General features: G+C 42.4%; 1 protein-coding gene across 1 annotated transcript in view; it reads right to left on the reverse strand.

The window, feature by feature from the left end:
* Positions 1-15,753, reverse strand: part of LOC120937800 (serine palmitoyltransferase 3-like) — a 211,917-nt gene that overhangs the window by 126,465 nt on the left and 69,699 nt on the right. Inside the window, exon 4 of the mRNA XM_040351291.1 lies at positions 12,968-13,116. Coding sequence (XP_040207225.1) covers positions 12,968-13,116 — 149 coding nt within the window. The remainder of the gene's footprint in view (positions 1-12,967; positions 13,117-15,753) is intronic.

A 15,753-nucleotide genomic window follows, 5' to 3' on the forward strand; every position in this document is an offset into this window, starting at 1 on the left:
CGGACTTGAAAATAATGACAAAAATTTTGGCCTCGAGACTTAATTCTTTTTTGGTTCAATATATACACCCAGACCAGGCGGGATTTGTCCCGGGTAGACAGACTACCGATCAAATTAGAAGGGTTATAGATGTTATATCTGCGGTCCATTCTAATTGGGATGCTGGGGAACCACGGAAGGGCATGCTTTTGTCATTAGATATGCACAAGGCATTCGATTCCCTATCTTGGGATTATCTTTTCTATATTTTACATAAATTTGGTTTTGAGTCACGATTTTTGACTATTCTTCAAATGCTGTATAACTCCCCTTCGGCATCCTTGATGGTTGGTGGATATTCCTCCGATCCCATTCTGATTCATAGGGGAACGAGACAGGGTTGTCCTTTGTCGCCACTACTCTTTGTCCTGGCCCTGGAACCACTAGCAATCAAAATTCGATCTTCTCCAGATATTTTGGGTATTAAATGTGGTATCAGTGAGCATAAATGTGTCCTTTTTGCAGATGACATCCTAATGCTGATATCTTCACCAATCACTACTCTTCCAAATTTGAATATTATTCTTGCATTATTTTCCTCTATTTCTGGCCTAACTGTTAATCAGGAAAAATCTCAAGCCTTGAATATTTCATTGGACGATGCCACGATCTCCTCACTTAAGCAATCATTCTCCTTTAATTGGCATACGGATTCCCTCCCATATTTGGGGATCAACATCACTCCATCTATACGCACGTTGTATTCCCAGAACTACCCTGCTCTATTTAAAAAACTTAGGGCTGATTTGGACAAATGGTTATTTCATCCACCGTCATGGCTGGGTAGATTATTTTCTATCAAGATGAATATCCTCCCAAAATTATTATACTATTTCCGCTCACTTCCGGTGGCATTAGTTCAATCAGACCTCAAAGCTTTTCAATCCAGAGTTATTTCGTATATATGGGGGAATAAGAAACCTAGAGTAGATAAACATACCCTACTTACTCCCAAGGCTTATGGGGGTCTGGGCGCTCCTGATTTAATCAAATATTACTATGCTGCAATACTGGCACAATTGACTAGATCACACTCTTCACGCCCCGGTCCTATCTGGATGGAATTGGAAAGCCACGCATGTAGAGGTATGTCTTTATCACACATGCTTTGGTTGCCACCTGGTGATAGGCCGCCGATATTATGCCCAACTTTATCGCTATCTCTTAATATCTGGGATAGATTGTCCAGAACATATAAATTTAGATCTCTTCACTCCCCGATGGCGCCTATTTTTGGGAACAGAAAATTTGCGCCGGGACTTGTTCACAATAATTTTGAATGGTGGAAAAATAAAGGTCTGATACGCATTGCGGACGTCTGTGATACTGGTGGAATGCTACGTTATAATATCCTGGAGGAACGTTTTCATATTCCAATTTCTGAAAGATGTAATTATGATCTAATAAAACGTTTTTTGGAAACCTTGCCATGTGATTCCAATTTAACGTCACTGTCAAAAATGGAATATTTATGTCGTAAATTCGACAGTATGCAAGGTCTTATTTCAAATATTTACTCTATTTTGACAGCTTCTTCAGTTAGATTGAAATATATGGTAAAATGGGATGAGGATATCCAGGAAAGTATTGAGCTTTCGGACTGGTTCAAATTGGCTCAGGGGGCATCACGTTCGCTTATGAACACTTCAATAATCGAAGCGAATTACAAAATACTCTTGAGGTGGTACATGGTTCCCTTTAGACTGGCTTCCTTTGTACCTGATGCTTCTCCTCTTTGCTTCCGTGGATGTGGACTTGAGGGAACAATGTACCACATATGGTGGAAATGCCCCAGAGTGAGGCGCTATTGGATCAGAGTTTATAATTTTATATATACTCTTACTGAAATTAATTTAATTAAATCTCCGAAACAATCGCTGCTGGGGTGTGATGTGAAAAACGCCTCTAGACCTCAAAAATGCCTTATAAGATTTATATTTATTTCAGCTAGAATGGTTATAGCAAAATCGTGGAGGTCGGCCATGCTCCCATTCGACCACCTTAAAAACAAACTCTCCTGGATCATGCTCAACGAACATATGACTGCTATCCTTCATGACAAACTAGATTTCTTCAAAGCTGTCTGGGATCCATGGATCAACTATTTGTCATATGATCCTAGGTCTCTTCTGATCTAGATATCGGATGTTTCATTGGCTGGCACGGAGATACTTTCCCCCTCATACCATTTATGTTTTTTTTTTTTTTTTTTTTCTTCTTCTTCTTTTGATTTTACTACATTTATTTTCCTTGCTTAACTTATAGTAATAGGTTTGGAATACCTGTATCTTTGACACGCGGTCCCAATACCTAACCTGATATTCTATATATTGGGAATGGTGTTGGGCCCCTGTAATTCGTTTTAATTTATTCATTTTTATCGATGATAATACTGTTCTGCCTTTCCACGCATTTGATTGTTCAATTACTGCCTTGAATTTCGTTGGCCTTGACATGTGTTTTGTTAACTGACTTCTGATTGATTGGCATACTACTGTGTATGCCGAATGGTGAAATCTACTGAGAATTCTACATTGTATACGTAGACTACCACCATATATATTACAGTCGTGGATACGTTCTGTGTATGTTTTATACTGTTTTTGATAATATGGCTTCCTTATACGATTTCATTTGTTCCGTTTTGTTGTGTGGAGATTGAAAATGCCTTAATAAAAAATATTGAAACAAAAAAATATCCCGGTAGGGGTCATTAGCAGGGGATGTACAAAGGAACCATGTCAGGAACAGCTCCAGAGCATCCAGGGGACTGATTGCGATTGTGTAGTCCGATCCAAATAGAACATAAAACACCGGATAATATAAAACCTCTTAAAGCTTGCATTTAATATAAAGTATTGCACTTACACGTATCCATAGTAAAAAAGGAAGGCGGCCGCCACAGAACAACCAAACATGTAAAATGCGCGAAAACAGAAACATATAGCTCAGCCCGACTGGTTTCGTCAACAAAAGGACTTCTACTGGGACATATTCATCAAGCCTGTTTGACCCTTCGTAATAAAGGGTCCAGGCTCTCTGGTAAGAGTCCAACCTATTGTGGTGGGGGTGTGTAAACTTGGGATTGTATAACCTTATCCACAGTTGAATAATACAGTTTGACATTTGACCATATGGTCCATTTGAGAGACTTCTTGTTCTGGACTGTTTATTTAAAAAAAAAAACAGTAATTTTAATATCAATTATTGTAGCGCAACCTTTATTTATTTTTTTGTGGCAATATTTCACTTTTATGGTACTGCTTTTTATGACACCAAATTATCTTCTTACATGCGCAGTATTATTGTTGTATTTTGAAATATTGGGGTGCCTTGGAGCGGCTCTGCAGCTTATATATGTGTTTGCAAATGTGTGCCAACTAAACCCCTGTTTTTAACACATACTGTTAGACAGGATAATTTGGTTGGTTGCAGACTGGTTGGTGAGTTGGGCTGGTAGTTTTCTTTTGCATGCCTATGTATAGGTTTGTGTCTACACAGAGCACCAAGAGGCACATATACACTATTCGCCAATGATTGGGTCACATCCAGTGGCGGCTGGTGATCATTTTTTTGGGAGTTGCGCAAACAAGTCCAGGTCCCTACCTGTAGCCTCCAGTGACACAATGGCGAATTTCATTCGCTAAAGTCAAAAGTGGGAGGGTTTCGGGGAGCAGAGAGGACAACATTAAACAAGCCAATTAGAGCCTTAGGCTGCAATCAAGTGCTTGATAAAAAATTATTGAGCTAATAGACAGCTTTTATCCCTGCACAGTAGAACGATTTATTTTTAAATAAACTATATTATGACATTTTTTTACTTTTAGGATGTTAAAAAATGTCATACTATCTTTTTTTTTAAATAAATCGTTCTAGGAATATGAACATGGGGGCTGGCGATTAACTTTGGGGTGGCAGTGCCCCTGCGCCCCTTATGGACAGGCCGTCAGTGATCACATCTACCCTGACTGCCAATGTAAGGAGCTGCTACCACACTGGTTACCAATGTGTGGGGGCCACCTCTACACAGACCACCAATGTAAGGGTCACATCTACACTGACCACCAATGTATGGGTCACATCTACACTGACCACCAATGTAAGGTGTCGCATCTACACTGACCACCAATGTAAGGATCGCATCTACACTGACCAAGACTATAATGGACACATCTACCCTGACCACTAATGTAAGGGGCACATTTACACTGACCAACAATGTAAGGGTCACATCTACACCGATTAACAATGTAGGGGTCACATCTATACTGATCACCAATGTAAGGGTCAGAGCAACGCTGACCATCTATGTATGGGTCACATCTACACTGACCACTAATTTAAGAGTAACATCTGCACTGACCACCAATGTAGGGGTCACATCTACACCGACCACCAATGCAAGGGTCACATCTACACCGATCACCAATGTAAGGGTCACATCTGCACTGATCACCAATGTAAGGGTCACATCTGCACTGATCACCAATGTAAGGGTCACATCTACACTGACCACCAATGTAAGGGTCACATCTACACTGACCACCAATGTAAGGGGTTGTATCCACACTGGCCACCAATGTAAGGATCACATCTACACTGACCAAGAATATAAAGGTCACATCTACACTGACCACTAGTGTAAGGGGTGCATTTACACTGACCAAGAATGTAAGGGGCAAATCTACATTGACCAACAATGTAGGGGTCACATCTACACTGAAAAGAATGTAAGGGTCACATCTATACTGACCTCCAATGTAAGGGTCACATCTACACTGAACACCAATGTAAGGGTCAGATCAACACTGACCACCATTGGTGGTCAGTGTTGATCTAACCCTTACATTGGTGTTCAGTGGTAATGGTCACATCTACACTGACCACCAATCTAAGGGTCACATCTACACCGATGTAAGGGTCACATCAACACTCGCCACCAATTCAAGGGTCAGATCAACTCTGACCAACAATGTAAGCGGCACATCTACACTGACCACCAATGTAAGGGATTGCATCCACACTGGCCACAAGGGTTCACTACAGTTTTTACTCTCTATGGGGTTCTTTTGGGCTATTTTGTATTTGCTTCATTTCATGATTAAGAAAAAGCACTATTTAATTTAACCTACAACACACTGATCACACTAATATACCAAGCGATAGAAGATTGAGACAGGCTGACACACAGTATTTGTTTCCTGGTAGCTTTTCATAGCTCCAGAAGTATATATACTAGAAAGGTTGGTCATGTGACTCACCAGCATCTGAGACAATGACGTTGCAGGATGTCATACAAAGATAAACCATTCAACACTGCGAATCAGGTTTTTCCACAGTTTTCAGAAACCTGCTGCAAACGTAACATTGTGTAAGAAATCCTGCAGAGTCACAGGCAAGGAAAGGAAACCTGACTGTCATCAGATAAATGTGGTGGTTGGCACTACTAACCACATCCAAAATACTATTTGCTTGGCTGTTGCAAAGAAAATCTAGCTGCAGTAATTTTGGAGGAAATGAGCTGGACTAATTATGAAGAATAGGACATTTCACATGCTAGGTTTCTAACCTAGACTTCCAGACAACTAGCATTTTCAGAAGAACAGGAAAGGCAGAGTACAGAGGGAAGCCTTTCTCAACTGGGCTTCAGAGGAACCCTGAGGAATCTCCCGACGTTGTTGGTGGTTTCTCCAGACGAGAGCAGTGTCAGACTGATCTCCTGCCTACACTGACCACTAGGGATGAGCCCGATGCTCAAGTCGAATGTAAGTTTGACTCGAACATCGGGTGTTCGCCGAATAGAGAACAACTTGGGGTGTTCGTGGCAAATTCAAAAGCAGCGGAACACCCTTTAAAAGTCTATGGGAGAAATCAAAATGCCAATTTTAAAGGCTTATATGTATGGTATTGTCATAAAAAGTGTTTGGGGACCTGGGTCCTACCCCAGGGGACATGTATCAATGCAAAAAAAGTTTTAAAAACTGAATTTATTTTGGGAGCAGTGATTTTAATAATGCTTAAAGTGAAAAAATTATGTGAAATATTCCTTTAAATTTTGTACCTGTGGGTGCCTATAGTATGCCTGTAAAGTGGCACATTTGTCCAGTGTTTAGAACAGTCCCTGCACAAAATGACATTTCTAAAAGGAAAAAAGGTCATTTAAAACGGCTATAATGAATAGTCGGGTCCCGGCAATAAAGATAAAAGTCTTGGGAAAAAAAGGCCATGGGACTCCCCCCCCCCTTCGGGTCTGGTATGGATATTAACGGAAACCCTGCGTCATTTTTTTTTTAAACGGTGTAGGGGTCCCCCTCAAAATCCATACCAGACCCTTCAGGTCTGGTATGGATTTTAAGGGGAACTTTGCGCCAACATTTTTAAAAAAATGGCGTGGGGTTCCCCCCAAAAATCCATACCAGACACTTATTCGAGCACACAACCTGGCCGGTCGCAAAAAAGGAGGGGGGGGGGGAGAGAGGGCGCGACCCCCTCCTGAACCGTACCAGGCCACATGCCCTCAACATGTGGAGGATGTTCCCATGTTGATGGGGACAAGGGCCTCATCGCTACAACCGCTGCAGGGTTACCCAGTGACATGTACGGGTGACCCCCACCCCCCTCTGATCCAACGGGAACACCTCTAGTCCCTCTCCTCAAGAATGCACAAGCACAGTCATGAGAATACACATCTAAATTATTCAGAGAAGGATTGGGAGAAAGTGCTGTGGTCAGATCAGACCAAAATTGAGCTCTTTGGCATTAACTTGACTCACCGTGTTTGGAGGAAGAAAATGCTGACTATGACCTAAGAACACCATCTCTACTGTATAGTCAAGCACATAGGTAGAAACATGATGTTTTGAGGCTGTTTCTCTGCTAAAGGTACAGGCCGACTTTGCCGCATTGAGGGGCCAATGGATGGGGCCATGTATTGTAAAATCTTAGACGAGAACCTTCTTCCTTCAGTCAGAACACTGAAGATGGGTCTTCCAGCATGACAATGACCCAAAAGGTACCGCCAAGGCAACAAAAAGAGTGGCTGAGGAAGAAGCGCATTAAGGTCATGGAGTGGCCTAGTCACTCTCCAGACCAGACCCTATAGAAAATGTATGCAGGAAGCTGGAACCTTCAAGTTGCCAAGAGACAGCTAAGAAACCTTAAAGATTTAGATTGGACCAAAATCCCTCCTGAGATGTGTGCAAACCTGGTAACTAACTACAAGAAACGTCTTACCTCTGTGATTGCCAACAAGGGTTTCTCCACCAAGTACTAAGTCATGTTTTGCTTGGGTATCAAATACTTATTTTACTCACTGAACTGCAACTCAATCTACAGCATTTGTTTTATGTTTTTTTTTTCTGGATTTTTGGTTGATATTCTGTCTCTATCAGTTTAAATACACCTATGATAAAATTATAGACCCTTCCTTTCTCTGTAATAGCTAGATTCACATAGATGGCCGCAACTTTAAGGCGGTGTAGCTTAAGGCATTTAAGCTACGCCGCCGTAAGTTAGCGAGGCAAGTACATGATTCACAATGTACTTGCCTGCTAAATTACGGCGGCGTAGCCTAAAGCGGGCGGGCGTAAGGGCGCCTATTTCTAATTTGTCTGAGGGGGCGTGTTTTATGATGATGAGGCTTGACCCGACGTGATTGACGTTTTTTTTAACTGCGCATACGCCGGGCGCCTACATTTCCCAGTGTGCATTGCGGCTAAGTCCGCCGCACGGGCCTATTGATTTTGACGTGGACGTAAACGACGTAAATCCCCATTCGCAGACGACTTACACAAACAACGTAAAAATTTTGAATTTCGAAGCGGGAGCGGCGGCCATACTTAACATTGACTACGCCTCCTAGGGGCAGCTTTATCTTTAGGCGGCCTATCTCTTACGGAAACGACGTAAAATTTACTGCGTCGACCGGGCGTACGTTCGTGAATAGGGGTATCTACTGATTTACATATTCTACGCCGACCGCAATGGAAGCGCCACCTAGCGGCCAGCCTAAATATTGCAACCTAAGATAGGACGGTGCAAGCCGTCGTATCTTGGATATTTTTAAGCGCATCTCTGTTTGAGAATACACTTAAACATAAGTCGGCGCAGATTCTGAGTTAGGTCGGCGTATCTACTGATACGCCGACCTAACTCTACCTGAATCTAGCTATAAGTGTGCAAACTTACAAAATCTGCAGGGGATCAAATAATTGTCTTCCCCACTGTAGGTCACATTCACACTGACCAATATATAGGTCAGAGTCACACTAACCACCAATGTAAGGGTCAAATTTACACAGACCACTAATGCATAGGTCATGTCTACACCAACTGTAAATGTAAGTGATTATGTCTACATGGACCACCAATGTAAGAGTCATATCTACACTGACCGCCAATGTAAGGAGCTGCTTCCACACTGACCACCAATGTAAGGAGCTGCTTCCACACTGACCACAAATGAAAGGAGCTGCTTCCACACTGACCACCAATGAAAGGAGCTGCTTCCACACTGACCACCAATGTAAGGAGCTGCTTCCACACTGACCAACAATGTAAGGAGCTGCTTCCACACTGACCACCAATGAAAGGAGCTGCTTCCACACTGACCACCAATGTAAGGAGCTGCTTCCACACTGACCACCAATGTAAGGAGCTGCTTCCACACTGACCGCCAATGTAAGGAGCTGCTTCCACACTGACCACCAATGAAAGGAGCTGCTTCCACACTGACCACCAATGAAAGGAGCTGCTTCCACACTGACCACCAATGAAAATAGCTGCTTCTACACTGGTCACCAATGTATGGGTCACGACTACATTGACCACCTATGTATGGGTCACATATATACTGACCACCTAAAGTATGTGTGGGTCACATCAACACTGACCATCTATGTAAGGGTCTCTACACTGACTGTCAATGTAAGAGGTTGCTTCCACACTGCCCACCAATATGGGGATCACTACAGTTTTCACACTCTTCTTTTTCTGGCTATTTTGTATTTGTTTCATTTCATGATTATTAAGAAAACACCACTTTATTTAGCCTACAACATACTGATAACACTAATGTACCACATGATGTAGGTCTAATACATTTTAATGGGGGGTTTCTGAGATCTGAGAACCATTTAAAGGTTTCCTATGTGGTAAAAGGTTGAGAGGCTGCCCCACAGTATGCATTTCCTGGCAGGTTTTCATAGCTCCAGAAGTATATATACTAGAACGGTTGGTCATGTGACTCGCCAGCATCTGGGTCAATGGCTTTGCAGGTTGTCATACAAAGATAAACCATTCAACACCACAAATCAGGTTTTTCCAGAATTTTCCGAAACCTGCAATAAACTTAACATTGTGTAAGAAAAGCAAGGAAAGGAAAACGGTCATAAGATAAATATGGGGGCTGGCATTAGTTACTAACCACATCAAAAATACCATTTGCTTGGTTGTTGCACAGAACATCTAGCTGCAGTAATTTTTGAGGAAATTAGCTGGACTAATTATGAAGAATAAGACATTTCACATGCTAGTTTTCTGAGCAAGACATCCAGGAAACTAGCATTTTCAGAAGAACAGGAAAAGCAGAGTACATATAGAAGCCTCTCTCAACCCAGCTTCAGTGGAACCCTGAGATATGTCTTGAAGTTGCTAGTGGTTTCTAAAGACAGGAGCAGTGTCAGATTGATCTCCTGCCTACACTTGCCAATGTATGGGTAACATATACACGGAGTACCAGTGTATGAGTCACATCTACATTGACCACCAATGTAAGGGTCACATTCACACTGACCAGCAATGTAAGGGTCACATTCACACTGACCAGCAATGTATGGGTCATGTCTACACTGACTGCCAATGTAAGGGTTTTAGGTAGATTCAGGTAGAGTGGTTTAAATTTAGGGCGGCGTAGCCTAGTGTTTTTAGGCTACGCCGCCGTAAATTAGCTAGGCTAGTAGTGATTTTCAATCAACTTACCTGCTAATCTACGGCGGCGTAGCCTAAAACGAGCGGGCGTAAGGGCGCCTAATTCAAATTACTTGGAGGGGGGCGTGTAGTATGGAAATGAGGCTTGACCTCACGTTTTTTGACGTTTTTTCGTACTGCGCATGCGCCGGGCGCCTACATTTCCCAGGGCGCATTGCGGCTAAGTACGCCGTACGGGCCTATTGATTTTGACGTGTACGTAAACGACGCAACTCCCGATTCGCGGACGACTTAAAAAATTCGAACCTCGCGGCGGGAACGGCGGCCATACTTTAACATTGTTATTCCACTTCAAAGGTGGAATAACTTTAGGCCGCCTAAGGCCTTACGGAAACGACGTAATTCGACTGCGGCGGGCTCGCGTACGTTCGGGAATCGGCGTAAAAGCTCATTTACATAATCTACGCAGGCAGCAATGGAAGCGCCATCTAGCGGCCAGCAGAAAAATTACAAGCTAAGATAGAACGGCGCAAGCCGTCCTATCTTAGCTTTGTTTAAGCGTATCTCTGTTTGAGCATACGCTTAAACAAACGCCGGCGTAGATTCTGAGTTAGGTCGACTTATCTACTGATAAGTCGGCCTAGCTCTTACTGAATCTACCTATATGTGTTTACATGGACCACCAATGTGATGCTGCGTACACACGGTCGTTTTTTGTGATGAAAAAAAGCAACATTTTTAAAAACGTCATTTAAAATGACCGTGTTTGGGGAAAACGTTGTTTATGTCTTCTGAAAAACGACAAAAAAAAAAATTCGAACATGCTTACATTTTTTATGTCGTTTTTTGTGTCATAAAAAATGACCGTGTGTAGGCTAAAACGACGTTTAAAACAAAGTTTTTAAACCCGCGCATGCTCAGAAGCAAGTTATGACGCGAGCTTGAATGGAACAGAGTGCCGTCGTACATGCTGAATGTAACCGCGCTTTGCTAGAGCATTTTGAAAAAACGATGGTGTGTAGGCATCATCGTTTTTTAAAATGAAGTGTGAAAAACTTCGTTTTTTTTCCATGAGAAAAAAATGACGTTTTTTTTCCATCACAAAAAACGACCGTGTGTACGCGGCATAAGAGTCACACCTACACTGACGGCCAATGTATTGGTCACATCTACACTGACCATCAATGTAAGGGTCACATCTACACTGAACACTAATTAAAGAGTCACATCTACCCTAATCACGGATCTAACGGTCACATCAGCACTGACCATCTACTGTATGTACAAGTCACATCTACTCTGATCACCAATTTAAGGGTCATATCTACCCTGACCACCAATATAAGGGTCACATCAACATTGACCATTAACTGTATGTATGAGTCACATCTACACTGACCACCAATGTAAGGGTCACATTCACACTGACCACCAATGTATAGGGCATATTTACACTGACCACCAATGTATGGGTCATGTCTACACTGACTGCCAATGTAAGGGTTTGTGTTTACATGGACCACAAATGTAAGAGTCACACCTACACTGACGGCCAATGTATTGGTCACATCTACACTGACCACCAATGTAAGTGTCACATTCTACACTGACCATCAATGTAAGGGTCACATCTACCCTGATCAACAATTTAAGGGTCATATCTACCCTGACCACCAATATAAGGGTCACATTGACCATCCACTGTATGTATAAGTCACATCTACACTGACCACCAATGTAAGGGTCACATCAACACTGACCACCAATGTTAGGCCTCGTACACACGATCGGTTAACCAGAGGACAACGGTCTGATGGACCGTTTTCATCGGTCAAAACCGATCGTGTGTGGGCCCCATAGGTTATTTACCCTTCGATTAAAAAAAAAAAAGCCAACTTGTTTTAAATTTAACCGATGGATTCCTAACCGATAGGACAAAACCGATCGTTAGTACGCACGACCATCGGTTAAAAATCCACGGATGCTCAGAATCAAGTCGACGCATGCTTGGAAGTATTGAACTTAATTGTTTTCAGTACGTCGTTGTGGTTTACGTCACCGCGTTCTGACACGATTGTTTTTTTAACCGATGGTGTGTAGACACGACTGACCATCAGTCAGCTTCATCAGTTAACCGATGAAAACGGTCCATCGGTCCGTTCTCATCGGATGGACCGATCGCGTGTACGAGGCTTAAGGGTCACATCAACACTGACCATCTACATAAGAGTCACATCTACAATGACCACCAATATAAGGGGTTGTTTCCAGAATGGCCACCAATATAGGGATCACTACAAATTTTCTCAGTTTTTTTCCTGGCTATTTTGTATTTGTTTCATTTTCTGATTATTAAGCATTTATTATACTTAACCTACAACACACTGATCACACTAATGTACCACAGGATGCAGGTCTAATAATTTTATGGGGTTTTCCTGAGACCTGAAAACCATTACCAGAGCTCCTATGTGGTAAACGGTTGAGACAGACTGACACACTATTTGTTTCCTGGTAGCTTTACTTAGCTCCAGAAGTATATATACTAGAATTGTTGGTCATGTGACTCACCACGGCCTGGGTCAATGGGTTTGCAGGTTGTCATACAAACACGGCAAATCAGGTTTTTCCACAGTTTTCAGAAACCTGCTGCAAACGTAACATTGTGGAAACCATAACATGATGTGAAATGTACCGGGTATTTTTTTCTAGCGTCATAAAAGGAAAAGGTATGTCTATGAATTCTGTTTAGTATTAGAGGGTGCTGTTATTTTCTGAACTATTCATGCCTGTAAACTGTGCAGAATGACATGCAGCAGTATCCGTATATAGCAATATTTAACCTGCAATGTCCATCACATGACTTAACTGCATGCTTTTCCCTTAGGCCAAGGAAACTTAAGTCAGTCAGCAGTTTACATACTGAACAAAACTTAGCGATGCCCATTTTCCACGGGTCAGTAACCAGGCATGCCACATGCCCCATGGTCATCCTCCTTACCCATTTCCTGTCTGGTACTGCATGTTCCAGGTCCGTATGCCAGCACCGCTTCCTTCACTGTCTCCAGCGACTCCTCATTGTTCTCTGCAAAGCCAAGATAGTTATAAGATCCCATGTTTATCACGTCCTTAATCACTTTTCCTGTGTACCTAAAATTAAAAGAACAAAAAAAAAGTTTTGTTTTTTTAAAGTATCTAAACCCAAGAACAAAAATGTAACAGATTGCAATTTACTAGTCCTGTGATGTGGTGGCTGCATTCGTTTTCCTTTTTTCTGCCTTTTTCATTTTTATCTGGTGATCCTGCCACTAAAATGCTTCCTGTGCCACGGTGTCTACATTTACTTATTGTACTGTATAAATGTAGAAGCAGCATTGTTCGAAGCACAAACAATCTCCTGCGCTCGGGAGTTTATTCACTAAGCAGCAGGGCCGATCCTCCCTATAGGCTCACTATGCAAGACGCTTAGGGCCCCGCAAAGCTGAAAAGGGCCCCCCAAATTACTAGAGGCCCCGCCTGGTGAGAAGCCATTTTCGCCCCCTCACCCCGCTTCTAAACTCGCTGGATTTTCGAGTCATTTCGAGTCATTTCCGACAGAACAATGGGTATTCTTGAGGCTGAAACACATAGAAAGAAAAGGAGGGAGCGCTGACCTTGGGCATTACCAATGAAAAAATGTATTCATAAAATGATAAAAATAATTTTTATCATTTTATAAATAAAAAAAATGTTTTCATTGGTAATGCACAAGGTCGGTGTGCCCTCCTTTTCTTTGTATATGAAGCAGCATTGTTCCCTAGGGAAGGATTTCGGGACTACAGAACATCCCCCTCCTCATCTCCAGAACATATGTGAGGTGTAAGACTGCTTAACCACTTAAGCCCCGGACCAATATGCTGCCTAAAGACCCAAGGGGTTTTTACAGTTCGGGACTGCGTCGCTTTAACAGACAATTGCGCGCTCGTGCGACGTGGCTCCCAAACAAAATTGGCGTCCTTTTTTCCCCACAAATAGAGCTTTCTTTTGGTGGTATTTGATCCCCTCTGCGGTTTTTATTTTTTGCGCTATAAACAAAAATAGAGCGACAATTTTGAAAAAAATGCAATATTTTTTACTTTTTGCTATAATAAATATCCCCCAAAAACATATATAAAACATTTTTTTCCTCAGTTTAGGCCAATACGTATTCTTCTACCTATTTTTGGTAAAAAAAAAAAATCGCAATAATCGTTTATCAGTTGGTTTGCGCAAAATTTATAGCGTTTACAAAATAGGGGATAGTTTTATTGCATTTTTATTTTTTTTATTTTTTTTACTACTAATGGCGGCGATCAGTGATTTTTTTCGTGACTGCGACATTATGGCGGACACTTTGGACAATTTTGACACATTTTTGGGACCATTGTCATTTTCACAGCAAAAAATGCATTTAAATTGCATTCTTTATTGTGAAAATGACAATTGCAGTTTGGGAGTTAAACACAGGGGGCGCTGTAACATTTAGGGTTCACTTTGTGTGTGTTTACAACTGTAGGGGGGTGTGGCTGTAGGACTGACATCATCGATCGAGTCTCCCTAATAAAAGGGATGACACGATCGATGCGCCGCCATAGTGAAGCACGGGGAAGCCGTGTTTACACACGGCTCTCCCCGTTCTTCAGCTCCGGGGAGCGATCGCGACGGGGCGGCTATAAACGAATAGCCGCGCCGTCGTCCCGGATCGCTCCCCGAGGCTTACCGACCGCCGCATGTAAGGGGGGGGGTCCCGATCGGACCCCCGACCCACGTCAAGCAGAGGACGTATAGGTACGTGCATGTGCCTGTCCGTGCCATTCTGCTGACGTATATTTACATGAGGAGGTCGGCAAGTGGTTAATGTGACCTGTCACTGTCGTCAGCGCCCTCCGCTTCTCATTTTTAATGTGCCATGTTATTTTGCTTAGGGCCCCAGGGAGGTCAGGATCGGCACTGCTAAGCGGTATAACCAGAGCCTTCTAGTGGAGTATGGAATGTCTAAAGTCTTGCTGCCCTCCTCAGAACAATGGGTATTCTTGAGGCTGAAACACATAGAAAGAAAAGGAGGGAGCGCTGACCTTGTGCATTACCAATGAAAAAATGTATTCATAAAATGATAAAAATCATTTTTATCATTTTATAAATAAAAAAAAATGTTTTCATTGGTAATGCACAAGGTTGGTGTGCCCTCCATTTCTTTTTATATTAAGCAGTATTGTTCCCTAGGACAGGATTTTAGGACTACAGAACATCCCCCTCATCTCCAGAACATATGTGAGGTGTAAGACTGCTTAAAGGGGTGTTCCCGCCTAAAAAAAAAAAAAAATATTAAAAGTCAGCAGCTACAAATACTGCAGCTGCTGACTTTTAATAATCGGACACTTACCTGTCCCAGGGTCCAGCAATGCGGACGTGTCCCAGATGATAAAAAGAGGGTTTCCGCTCCCGACCAAAACAATGACATGCCAAATGTGGCATGTCAGAGGGTCACCTTTCTTTAAAGTGGAAGTTCCATTTTTGGGTGGAACTCCACTTTAAAGGGGTTGTAAAGGTACAATTTATTTTCCTAAATAGCTTCCTTTACCTTAGTGCAGTCCTCCTTCACTTACCTCATCCTTTGATTTTGCTTTTAAATGTCCTTATTTCTTCTGAGAAATCCTCACTTCCTGTTCTTCTGTCTGTAACTCCACACAGTAATGCAAGGCTTTCTCCCTGGTGTGGAGTGTCGTGCTTGCCCCCTCCCTTGGACTACAGGAAAGTCAGGACACCCAC

Source organism: Rana temporaria, chromosome 4, assembly GCF_905171775.1.
Source record: "Rana temporaria chromosome 4, aRanTem1.1, whole genome shotgun sequence".
Lineage (NCBI taxonomy): Eukaryota > Metazoa > Chordata > Amphibia > Anura > Ranidae > Rana > Rana temporaria.